The sequence below is a fragment of the Phocoena sinus genome, chromosome 2 (genome assembly GCF_008692025.1).
Source record: "Phocoena sinus isolate mPhoSin1 chromosome 2, mPhoSin1.pri, whole genome shotgun sequence".
In the NCBI taxonomy this organism is placed as follows: domain Eukaryota; kingdom Metazoa; phylum Chordata; class Mammalia; order Artiodactyla; family Phocoenidae; genus Phocoena; species Phocoena sinus.
Window position 1 is genome coordinate 100648623 of NC_045764.1, and position 12711 is coordinate 100661333.

The 12711-nt window shown below is 46.1% G+C and overlaps 1 protein-coding gene across 1 annotated transcript in view; it reads left to right on the forward strand.

Annotated features, from left to right (window-relative positions):
* RYR3 (ryanodine receptor 3) overlaps positions 1-12711 on the forward strand; it is a 399907-nt gene that overhangs the window by 346188 nt on the left and 41008 nt on the right. Inside the window, exons 80-89 of the mRNA XM_032621721.1 lie at positions 1731-1901; positions 2643-2702; positions 4216-4347; positions 4806-4918; positions 7695-7791; positions 9388-9494; positions 9903-9954; positions 11069-11125; positions 12024-12123; positions 12278-12357. Coding sequence (XP_032477612.1) covers positions 1731-1901; positions 2643-2702; positions 4216-4347; positions 4806-4918; positions 7695-7791; positions 9388-9494; positions 9903-9954; positions 11069-11125; positions 12024-12123; positions 12278-12357 — 969 coding nt within the window. The remainder of the gene's footprint in view (positions 1-1730; positions 1902-2642; positions 2703-4215; positions 4348-4805; positions 4919-7694; positions 7792-9387; positions 9495-9902; positions 9955-11068; positions 11126-12023; positions 12124-12277; positions 12358-12711) is intronic.

A 12711-nucleotide genomic window follows, 5' to 3' on the forward strand; every position in this document is an offset into this window, starting at 1 on the left:
TAATGTATATGTAACAATGCCTCACAATTTATATTCACAAAACTGGGTTCTATCCTCTATGGACAATCTGAGGATAGAACCTCACAAATTACCCTTACAATTTTCAAGGGTAATTTAGACTTTAAATGAGTTCTGCGTTAGCCACAACCTTTAGAATTCTGTACCTGATAGAACATCTAAGGAACCCAGCAAGCACTCGGTAAATGATAGAGCTCTTGAGGTCTTTGTGTGACTCAGCCGTCCACTGTGTGTCTAGAACATAAGACACTGTGTATCTTGCCTGTCTGTCTCACATCCCCCTCCCTCCTCATGTTTCTCACTGCCGCCTCCCACTGCTGTCCTGGATCTGACCTGTTGTTTTGGAGCACGAGGCACAAGTAGAGTTGTCTGGCAGTATTTGGTCAGACTGGGTTTTGCTGGCCAGGGATCTCACTGTGGTTTCTGTGGTGTAACCACCACAAGCTGGGTAAAAGAAGTCGCCACTATTTTAAGAGTGTCCATTAATAATTATGAACTTCCTTCACACTTTGGGAAGTAATTTAAAGAGATCAGCCCCAAGACGGTGTGAATTCTGACCATACTTAATCTTCTCTCAGAAAGCCAGTCCTTCACAAAACAAAATCTGTTCCAGCCCAGGGCCCCAGGTCTTGCAAGCCAGTTCCAGAGGAGGCATCTGGACTCTTCCCTGCTCCCAGAGCCTTATGTGTTTGGGTTGTTGTGAACCACAGCGTGACCGCCTGGATGCTGCAAACACTTGAAGGCCCTCGTAAAGCAAAAGTGTTAATGAGCCCCGATTCTCCCCTGTCACGGTCCCTGACTTCATTCACTGCCTCTGGCCACCCAGCCCTTCCTCACTTCCAGCAAGAGCCCACTCAGCTGAAGCAGAGTCCAGCAAATGACGTGCCACGTGGGCCGCTTTGCTCTTTTGGAACCTGACTCCGGAAAATCGGGTCACCACAGAGCCTTGTTTTGCTGAGCCCACCCATACCCACCTCGTGCTGTGGGTCCAGAGGGTCCTCAGTTGGTTGCCTGGGGCTGCCATAGCCTAGTGCATTGGCCTCTTCTCTCAAACCTCCCACTTCATTGGATGAACGCTCCCAGAAAGGGGTGAGAAAGTGTAACCAAAAGAGGGCAGACTCCCCCAGACTTGGGGCGTTCCCTCACTTGTCTGCACTGTTTCTCCTAACTCTGTCCCAACCAGATCCCAAAGCAGCCCTACCTACTTGGGGGTTCCCCTTTTCCTGCAGGAACGTGTGCTGCCTTGAGCAGAGGCTGAGTGGGGTGCAGGTGCTCCAAAAGGCTCACTTCAGCCCTGGCCACCAGCAGTTGTTCTAGGGTAGATGCTCTTTCACTTGTTTACTGCCGCCCAGCGTCAGGATTCTTAGTTCTTTTCTGCAGTCATTTTGTCAGTTATCGAATCATTCTTTCAGTAGAAACACTAGTTTGTTCATACTGCCCAGATGTCAGCGAACAGAGACTGTGGGTGTCCGTGGTGTGTGTCTGGTCACGTGGTTCCGTTAGCATGCGCACAAGGAGAGGGCTCAGGGTCAGGGCCGGTCTTGAAGGGCCACCTGGTTGTCTTTGTTTCATATGGTCCTTTACTGTCCTCTGAAATGTTTAATAGAAAGGCCCACCCTGTACTGATGGGGCCACAGGAGGCAGGCTGCCTCCAAGGTGAGGCGGTGCCTTTCAGAGTCACTCAACCCGTTTGTTTCAACCTCATCTCCTAGTCTGGAGGACAGGACCAGGAGAGGAAGAGGACGAAGCGGAGGGGGGACCTGTATTCCATCCAGACCTCCCTCATCGTGGCTGCACTCAAGAAAATGCTGCCCATTGGTTTGAATATGTGCACCCCAGGCGATCAGGAGCTGATCTCCCTCGCAAAATCACGGTACAGCTATGTAAGTCGCCCATCTGCTTTGGTGGAGCATGTAATACAGGTGGTGGTGATCAGTGCTCAGCCCCTAAAGGATTTGTCCTTCTTCCCTGGAGACCAATGGACACAGAGGTGCCAAGGTGCACAGAGGCAATGCGCCATCATCTTTTTTTCTTTTTTTTAATTTACCATTTATATATATATATATATATATATATATATATATATATATATCTTTTTAAATTTATTTTATTTTTGGCTGCATTGGGTCTCCGTTGCCGCACCTGGGCTTTCTCTAGTTGTGGCGAGTGGGGGCTACTCTTCGTTTCGGTGCTTGGGCTTCTCATTGTGGTGGCTTCTCTCGTGTGGAGCACGGAATCTAGGCACACGGGCTTCAGTAGTTGTGGCACGCGGGCTCAGTAGCTGTAGCTCGTGGGCTCTAGAGTACAGGCTCAGTAGTTGTGGCACATGGGCTTAGTTGCTTTGCAGCATGTGGGATCTTCCTGGACCAGGGCTCAAACCCGTGTCCCCTGCATCGGCAGGTGGATTCTTAACCACTGCACCACCAGGGAAGTCCCAACACCCCATTGTCTTTACAGCTGACTTGGGAGTCAGCGCATGCCCTTTGGGACGAGTCTCTGTCAATTCTATTCTTTTGTCCTCGTAATAAAGATCGCAGCAAAACTGTCCATTGGCCCTCAGTGCATCCCTGCTTTATATTTCCATATTGACCTGTAGGAATAAAATTCAACATCTCTTTCCACAGAAGGACACAGACGAAGAGGTGAAGGAGCATCTGTGGAATAACTTGCACTTGCAGGAAAAGGTGATGCAGCAGGAAGACAATGAGAACTCACACAGGCTTCCTTCTGGCTGCGGGGTGCCACACACCCACTTAGTTTACTCATGTTTTTTTAAATGTGTTCTAAAAACAGCCTCAGAGTACTTGTGCTTAATCGGTAGAACTAACTCTCTGCCCTTAGTTTTTCATTTTTTGGCCCTTAATTTTTGTTCTTTCCTTTGCTGTTGCAGAGAGGCCCAGTAAAACATGTCTTCCCACCTCCCACTGTGTGAGCATCAAGCCATAGCAGGGGGGGTTAGATTAGGTCTCAGAATTTACTGACTGTGAGGTTTGTTAAAGAGGGGAACAGACACCTGGGGGAAGTTTTAGCACTTCCAGCTCTGGAGATTTGTAAACAAAGTAACTTTGTACCTGAGTTGATATAACCCAAAAAAACAAACAAAAAAAATCAAGACCAATTTTGATTTTAAGGCTATTGAAGATTTTTCCAAGCCTGCACATCTGAACAACTCTTTCCTCAGATACATCATATTATGCTCTGAGATGGAAGATTAAAGTGACACAAATAGCCTCTCCTTTCCATCCCAAGTATGTAGGAATTCCTGGTGGGTAAAATATACTACAAAAATGGCAGTAAAAAGAAATTCCAAGTGCCAGAAAATAGGTGCTCTAAATCATAGTATTGAAGAGAAGATGATGCAGTTGGGAAAACTCACAGAGCTCTCCTGACCAGATATATATATTATAGGGGCTGGGGTTTTTGGTAACCTGGAACGGGAGTGTGGGGCCTAACTTCCCATGCTGTGTGTGAATGTAGAGCAAGAAATGTACATGAAACTGGCCTTGAACCAGTGAAACTCATGAATCATCTGTAAAAACAGCCATGAAACCACTTAGAGAGTGTCTACCTGCTAGAATATGGGCTGAGATGCTAGTCAACAAAACTCCTCCTGAATACAAGCTCATAAAAATACAGTGTGAAAGGAAATCCACCACCATTAGAGAGTCAGAAGATGCCACGAAATGAAGAATTCAAGCCTAAGGAGCTGCAGAAAGGAATTTTTAAAGTGTGGTTGAAATATTTAAAGAGATAAAGGCAGCAATGTAAACTATAAAGCAAGACTTGGACATTATTTTTTAAAAAGGAGAGGGCAGGTGGCACTGAAAAAGACCTCACAGTGATTTTTAAAAATTAAAAATAATCATTGAAATTAAAAATTCAAGTTATAGGTTAAAAAATATAGTAGATACAGCTGCAGAGAGAATTTATGAATTGGAAGCTTGATTTAAGGAAATTGTAAGGCAGAGCAGAGAATGGGGTGGAAAACATGACAGAAGGGTTAAGAGACATATAGGCTAGAATGAGAAGTTCCTACAAAGCGTCTACATTGTTCCAGAAAAAGATAATAGAGAAAATGAGAGAGGAATTAATAGAAAAGACTCTTGAATACTATGGAACCATGCTAGGAGTAAAAGGCCTTTTCAGTTCAAGAGGTATAAGAGATTGCTCATTTCATGTACATGCTTCAATCTGCAGTCCGATGACCCAGCTGTAAAGTGGCAACTGAACCTATACAAGGATGTTTTGAAGAGTGAAGAACCTTCCAACCCAGAAAAGACAGTGGAGCGTGTGCAGAGAATTTCAGCAGCTGTCTTCCACCTAGAGCAGGTAAGTAGCGTCTACCCTGAGGATTGAGGAAGGAAGACTACCCTGCAAAATATAAAACTCCTCCACACTCAGCTCTTAGTTAAGAGCACCCTTGTAAGACAGAAAGCAAGGAGCAAGGATCATCCTGGCCTACCCCCAAAGTGTCATCTTGGTGCCTCATTGTAGCAAGACTCCTCAATGCTTAACATTCCCAGTGTTTGAAAAATTTTTCCCATTAGTTCAAATGACCCATCCAAGCTCCCTACTCATTTGTAAAGCAATAAGCCACCAAGAGCAGTTGGGAAAAGAAAGAAAACCTAAGACTCCCACAGACTGAATCATTTAGTGCCGGGTACCTTTTGCTGACTACAGTTGAGAAATCAAAATTCTTCTAGGGTTGAGAACTCTGGGCTGCAGGTGACTACCTTCTGCCACCCAGATCAGCCTGGTGTGCACCTACTGATGTGATTTCTTCTTAGGTGGAACAGCCTTTGAGGTCCAAGAAGGCGGTCTGGCACAAACTGCTATCAAAGCAGCGGAAACGGGCAGTGGTGGCCTGTTTCAGGATGGCCCCTCTCTACAACCTGCCCAGGCAAGTATTCTGTCGTTTTCTCCTGGCATGTGAGTCAGAGATGAGAATTAAGGTGTCCTCCCAGAGCTGTGCCCTCTTCTGGCCCTGACCCTCATGATCCCAGAGGTAGAGATTGGAGTCCTTCACCCACAGAGCCATTACAGTCCGCATGTAGTATAATGGCCTGCTAAGGTAAGCATAAAAACTGAAAATAGATGAGGATTCCTTCGTGCCCCCAAGCCTGCCTCAGCTCACCATTTTGCACTGTAGAGTCAGCCACGTAAGCAGATGGAAGCTCTCTAGTTTTACCTTGGTGGGATTCTTTGTGCAGCTGTAAAGGCACCCTGGAAAAAGGGAACTGTTCTCTAAAATACTTTACCCCAAATTCCATCTGCAGATCAAACAGTATTTCCATGTTCAAGTACTTGGATGACACCAAAATTATTATGTTTCCTCAGCAAGTACAGAAACGTAACCTGAGACTTCTTCAGCGTGATGTACTTGCCTTCAAGATAAAGAAAGGGCACTGGTTAGAGATGGCCCAAGAGGCCAGTCATGGGCATGAGGCCTTTCCCTGGATGTTTAGTCTATAATCTGAAGTCAAATATATGTGAAGGCTTTTCTGGATTGTGTGTGAACACATGCTGTGTCAACATAGGGCAGAGCATCGGTATAGACTGGGCCAGTGTCGACCACTGAGGCTGACTCGGTGTCATTGGTGATATGGCGACGTTCCCATCCTCAAGCTAATTGCACAGTCAGTAAGGTTGAGCCTATGATCATAAACAAAGCTGGTAGTTGAATAGCCACTGCTTCATCACCTTTCAAATCAAAAAGAACATCCTCACCTGGTCAGGAAAAATAAACTGACTTGGCCGAGTAAATTCTGAATCCCATGTAAATAAATGTGTTTCTTTGGAATATCAGATGAAAGAGTATTCCTATGCTTGACATTTTGCTTTCATCTAATTATGCATCTTGGCCATCATTTGTCGAGAGTGTCCCATATCCCTGTCCTGAGCCAGCTGGCCAACTGAGCTCTCCTAGTTAGGGTCTTTGAAGATGGTGGAGAATCATGGCCTCTGAGACACGCACCTGCTCCTCCAGGTCTCCTGAGAAAATAAACTAGTGTCTCTGGAAAGGTGGAGGCACCACAAATCAAGTAGAATTCGTTAATAAAAAGCTGAAAAATTAAGTCAGGAAGTCATGGGCATGAAGCCTGCTGAAGCCCTGGCAGACAAATGAAATTTATAGTCCAGTAGAAAACGCAAAAACGCCTAGGATTTCTGTCTGTTTTCTAGAAGTGGTAAAACATCAAGAAGGCACTGGCTTTCCCCTCTGGTAGAGAGCCGTACCTGATGTGCTAAGGTGACCTCCAGAAGGGCTCAGCTTTAAGCACATGCCTCCAGGGCCAGCTAGGCGGCAATTACATCTCTCAAAAACAAGCAGTTTTTTTCTAAATCCACTGACAATGTTAGTACCATCCTTTAATATTTTGGTTGCTCCTTCAACGACTCTGTCCCTGTACGGATAATAGTATGTCCAGGAATTCACTGTGTCCTTGATGAAGCGTGGCCACCCCAGCCCCTAACCCAGCTGTTTTAGAGGGTTGCCCTGGATTTCTCCCTAGCATGGAGGATTATACGTAGATTTCATAACGACAATAAAAACTAACTACCTAAGAAGCTAGTGGTGGAGTCCACTCCTTTTCTCCATCTTATGAGGATCTAAACTACATGGAGTCTTCCAAACTAAAGGGCTAAAGGGATTTATTTTATCATATGGAAACTGTTTCTCTGATGTGAGTTTTTAAAAGAAAACCTGTATGCTTTTCCCCAGACACAAAATTAACAATTTCTTCCTGAGCACCTTTCAACGGGTTTGGCTGGAAAAGGTTAATGAAAAAACTCAGTATGACAGGCTTATACTCATTTTAATGGTAATGTAACCTGTGGAGAGACCCGCTCATTCTCTGCACACTCCTCCTTTCTTGACCATGATTTAACATGACCCATAAAAACACAAATTTGTACAATTTTTAAAAAAAACTCTGATTGGTCAGATTTTGAAGCAAGATGGTAAGGGCTGTGTTCTACTGGAAACCACGACCAGGTCTCGATGACTCTGGTCTTGACCTTCCTTTCCTCTCCTTTCCTCCTCACATTTGGGTAACCACTTACTGGCTCTTCAGCGGCTAATGTTCCCAGACGTCAGTCTTGTCCTGTAGGGAGTGAGTGGCTTGTGCCAGTGTATTCAGTGTTCCCACATACCAGGGCCACAACTAGAACCTGTGAAGCACGCAGAAGTAGTGCAGCGTGCCCAAGCTTTGCTTCCTGGAGCCCTTGCAGCTGTGGTTCCTCAGAGGCCCTGTAAAGAAGCCACGCTTTGCTGCTTTCAGCGTATCTGAGACTAATCCCCTCACTATCAGCATGATTTAGATTGCATCACCTGGACATGTGATCAGCCAAAATGAATAACCAAGTTGCCGTATTTAGCAGATAGTTCAGGACTGTTCCTTGGCCTAATGAATTCTCACTATAGGGAAAGCATGATAAAGACCCAAGGAGACCGGAGGAGGGTTACGGTGACCTCCAGGTCTTGAACCAGGTATTCAGGATCCGCCACGTTAGAGGGTTCTGGTTTCTTTGAAACAAATGCTTACGGTGTGCTCTTGGCTGCCCTGACCAATCAGAAGATAAGAATTGTACAAAAACTGCTTACTAACCGTTAACCGCCCAAACTAAAACAAGGTGTCCCGTGGACCCCTCTTGACCTCACTCTCACCCCTTCCGCTCAGGCACCGCTCTATTAACCTCTTCCTCCATGGCTATCAGAGATTTTGGATAGAAACAGAGGAGTATTCCTTTGAAGAGAAACTAGTACAGGATTTGGCTGTAAGTACTGACTCAACTGGGAGCAGATATGGGTGCGAATGAATTTGATTTTTGTATTCACGTGTGTGCGTTATAACCGTTAAAGATGCGCAAAGAATTGGGTGTATAAATCTGAAAGGAGCTAACTGTATAAGTTATCAGAGGAAACCCTGCTAATAATGGTCATAAGAGCCAGAGGATGAATTTCACTTGGAGGGGCTGGTCCTGTGATCATCCTCCCCCGTCCTCACTAACAGCTCATGTTGCTTGGGATGCGCAGCCGTGCCTTGGAAAGTTCATGCTAAGTTAAGTTGTGAGCACCCTTGGTTGCAGGAGGCCAGCCACCCCAGCCAGAGCCCTGCATGTCTGGTCAGTAGCTCCACTTTGGGGGAAGGCATATCTAAATGCCCTTCCTGCATCTCACAGTTCTGTATTTGGCCCTTCTGAAGATTTGCCACGCCTCGTCTCTAACAGGCTTCATGCTCTAAAACTACTTGAAACAACACGCAAGGGGAAAAGCTTATCGCAGCAGCAACACTGAGCTTTCATCCTGGTTCAGAAAGAAAATACACCCTCCTCTCCTTTGGCCAAGCCCTGGTTCTTTTCCTCTTTCTCCTTATTTCTCCCATCTATCTTTTTCTCTCATCCCTACTTCTCTCCATTAGTCTTGCCCTGTGTTTCTCATATTTACACTTTCCATGTTACATTCTCGTTCCCTTTCCCCATCTCCCTCTGTTTCTTATCCTCTTCCTGGCTTTTTTCCTTTAATCCTTCCTCCCGCATTTTCTTTCCATTTCTCTTTATGCCCTTCAGTCTTTGCATACATTCCTGTCGGTGAGAAAGACAGTCACTTGGTTTTCCCAGTTTCTTGATTAGTGCGAAGCTGACAGTGAACATCATTTCAACCCTCTCCCTTCTTCTGAACCATTCACACAACCTGCGCAGTTCTCACCAATTTACTGAACATGGTCCACCCTGCTTGTTCTGCCGCTGCTGGAAAATCCACTTACACGTCTGGCACCAGCTGCTATTTCCCTTTCTGTAAAAGGAGAGAGAAAAGAGGAGAAACTGCAAGGCTCACAGCTCCAGGATGGCAGCTCTCAGGAACAGCAAGATTTTCAGGGTCAGGGGTGAGGGCAGGAAAGAGAACTGTTTCCGTGGGTTGAGTCTAGAATAGTAATAGACCCCAAAACAGCCCCAGTGCTTTATAACTCTTGCCCCACACCTGTTCCCAGCCCAGCTCTCCAAGAGTAATGTCAGGTGTTGGCGGAGAGACGCGGCCTCTCGGGGACTCTCCAGGGCTTCCCTCCTGACCGCGGGTGCCCAGAGCTTGCATGAGAGTTCTGCTGACTGGGGTCAGGCTTTTGCTTTTCCTTTCATTTCATTTTAACCCCCAAACTGCAGTGTTCCTTTAATTGGCTGAAAGATACATATATTTCATTCCCAAACCTTGCATCCTTAGGGCTTCTGTCCTGAAATAAACATATGACGTTGGGGTTTCTCTTTGTGCTTTGAGGTGATGCGCTCTGTGCCTGGTGCTTTTACCTTTGTTCGCATGCGGTGGTGTGCCATGTGCTGAAATCCACGCCTAAAACCTGTCTGCCTTGGTTTGTGTAGAAATCTCCCAAGGTGGAAGAAGAAGAGGCGGAGGAGACAGAAAAGCAGCCAGACCCACTTCATCAGATCATACTCCACTTTAGCCGCAATGCTCTCACAGAGAGGAGGTCAGCACTGCCGGAGCGCCCTGCTCGTCCCAGGCACAGGCACAGCTGTGTCGACCCCAAACCGTCCTCCCGCAGGTTGCAGTGTGCACAGAGGGGATGCCAGATTTGAGCAGCCCTCCTTGCTGCTCTGTTCTTGGCCATCAAGAAACCTCTAGGGGAACTACCTAAGCCCTTTCATCATAACGCCTGACACTGAGTCTGAAGATGAAGCAGGCTGAAATTGTGACTTCATCCCTGAATTCCATGTCAAGCCAATGCTGATTCAGATTTTCACAGTGGTTTCTAAGAATCGGGGTGAGGGAGGGAGTTTCTAATTAATTCACTAGCACATTGAAGATTTCTACGGCACTTGGTCTTTTCTGCTGGGTCCAAAGGTAGCCTGCTAAATATTTCCTCCATTCTTTCCAGCAAACTGGAAGACGACCCTTTGTACACCTCCTATGCCAGCATGATGGCCAAGGTACACGTGGGTTTTCTGCCCGTTGTCTCAGTCTTTCTATTTCCCTTAGACCTCTTCAGGCACGTGAAAACTGTCACAGTACACAGCAGGCCTGGGACTGGGTCACGGCCTGGGCTCCAGGCCTCGCACAATTCATGTGCCATACGGGCAGCATTAATAAACCACTCTCCCATCATCCTATAGAAACCTTGAAGCTTTGCAGAAACGGCGGGTCTGGTGGCTGGGTTCTCAGGATGCTTCTAAGCCAGCTAATCAGGGCTTAGGCATCCAGTTCATCCTCGTATTTTTACTCAGTGCTCAGAACACGTCCAGCAGTTCAGACACATCTGTGGGTGAAGGAAGTTCGGTACATTTGGAAACAGGCCTAGAGACTACAGGAAGTTCCTAGTGTTCTGGAAGAGATGGAGTGACCAGAGATGATGTTTCTGTGTCACAGAGAGGGACGGTGGCCTCTGGAATGCCAAGTGGTTAAGCAAACTGCTGCTTCTCAAATGGGAGAACTTCATGTCGGGCAGCAAGGGGGGTAGGTTGGGGTACAGGAGTGCCCATTCCCCTACCAGCTGCACCACGGGGTCACTTTGGGATTCACAGTCTGGGTTTCCCTAATCTTTTGTCCAAGCCCCTGGTTCTTGTTGAGAAAGGCCAGCTCCCTGTGCTCTTGTCTCTCGATTTACACCAGAACTTTACTAAGTAGAAGAGTTCAGGTCTGTGGTTAAACCCGATGGGTCCCCATTGACTGTGTGATCTCGGCGTTCCCATTTCTCATTTCTGAACCCCTTGGTAACTGCAAAGGTAGCCTTTATAGTTGAATGTTGCCTGCAGTGGTCCAAATGTTCTTGGTTTTACAGAGTGCTGAGGTCCTGAGGTACCTGTGAATTACATCCTGTCCCCTTCCCTCACACAGTAGAGTCTTGTTTACAAGGCTCACCTTTTTGTTTTGTTTTGTTTTGTTTTGTTAGCATCTTTATTGGAGTATAATGTACTCCAATAAATGGAGTACAATGGTGTGTTAGTTTCTGCTGTATAACAAAGTGAACCAGCCATACATATACATACAAGGCTCACCTTTAATTTGATTGTCTGTCTCCCCCTCTCCCTGCTGCATGGAACTCAGAGTTGTCAGAGTGGGGAAGACGAAGAAGGGGAGGAAGACAAGGAAAAAACGTTTGAAGTAAGTTCTCACTAAGATTGAAGCCAGCAGGAGGGCCTTCAGGGGTGGGTGCTGACGTGAGCCACATGGCTCACCCACCACATGTGTCTGGTGGCAAATACATTAGTTGTGGTTGCTGTCTGTCTCTTGGCTTAATGAGAGGTAGCAGGCAGCCAGTCAGTCAGCAAACGGCCCCACAGCTTTGCTCTTCTGGAAAATCTCCTACATCTACCCAAGTGTGGTCGTAACAGGGGCCGTAGAAGGGCACACTTAAACGTTCAAAAGTGAAAATTCACAGCAGTAGAGACACTGGATGGTTTTTTGCACCGTTATTCTGTAAACGTGCTTAATAACAATTTTAATTTTGAGGCAGTGCAGGACCCTGAATCTCTCAAGATAGAACGACATGAGTTTACTTGTACTGTTTTATAGACAAAGTATACGACAGTAAAAGTAAATGAAGACGATTACAGCCCTGGAAAGCCGTGACATTCTAGCATCTCATATCTGGTAGAGTCTCAGTTAAGTGTGGTCTGAGCATTCTGGATAAGTGGATGTTGCCTACAGAGAAACTCCAGCTGAGCCCTCAGCAGGTTTTCCTGTATGAGTGCACATTGAAAACAAGCACATCTTAATCTGGGGTCACTTCCTATAATTATTGTATCACAGGGAAACAGACTGTGTTACCTATCAGTACAAAAAGTAGAAAATTCAGCATCGAAAGGTGAGTAAATTATGGGTGGACAGTTTTGGAAAGCTGGACAGCATCTAAAAATAAACTTCCAAAGTCTGTTTTGTTCAAAATTATGTTTGTTGCCTTCTTAGGCAAGTAAAGATTCTCTCTCTCAACTCACCTGACCACGGTGGATTCTCTGGGGGTAAACACATCTTTCCCCCCCCCCTTTTTTTTTTTTTCTAGGAGAAAGAAATGGAAAAGCAGAAAACCCTCTATCAGCAAGCGCGGCTGCATGAGCGTGGAGCCGCAGAGATGGTCCTTCAGATGATAAGCGCCAGCAAAGGTGATTTCTGAGATTTCTACATGGGCCCCTTAGCTACCACAGAGAGACGTCACACCATGACGTGACGTCATTATTAACGGGTCCTGGTAAAGCCCAGTAGATGTGATTTACCCTCTGTTTCCTTGGTGATTCAACGGAATCTTTACCACGGCAGGTGAGATGAGCCCCATGGTGGTGGAGACTCTGAAGCTGGGGATCGCCATTCTGAATGGGGGCAACGCTGGCGTGCAGCAGGTAATGGGGGCTTGCAGGAGGTGGGGCAGACTTCCTGGGGTATTTCCATTTGACAGCTGTCACACTTCAGGGAAGAGATGTTGACTCTGCTACAGAGGTGGCCACCCAGAATCACCTTTGCTTGTGTTTTGTCCTTAGTGACCAGTTATATCAGAGTAACTGGGAACACAGATAAAACCAGGACTAGGAGTCTTTAGACAAAGGTATGCTTAGTAAAGAGGGCTTACCTAGGGTTCAAAAAGAAAAACATTACATTTTTTTCATCATTTCTACAAAAATATGCTCTAGAGGAAGTTTTCTAAGCCTTAGGTTTTTATTTCGACCCTTTCCCTTATTAGCTGCCTTACTGTGAGC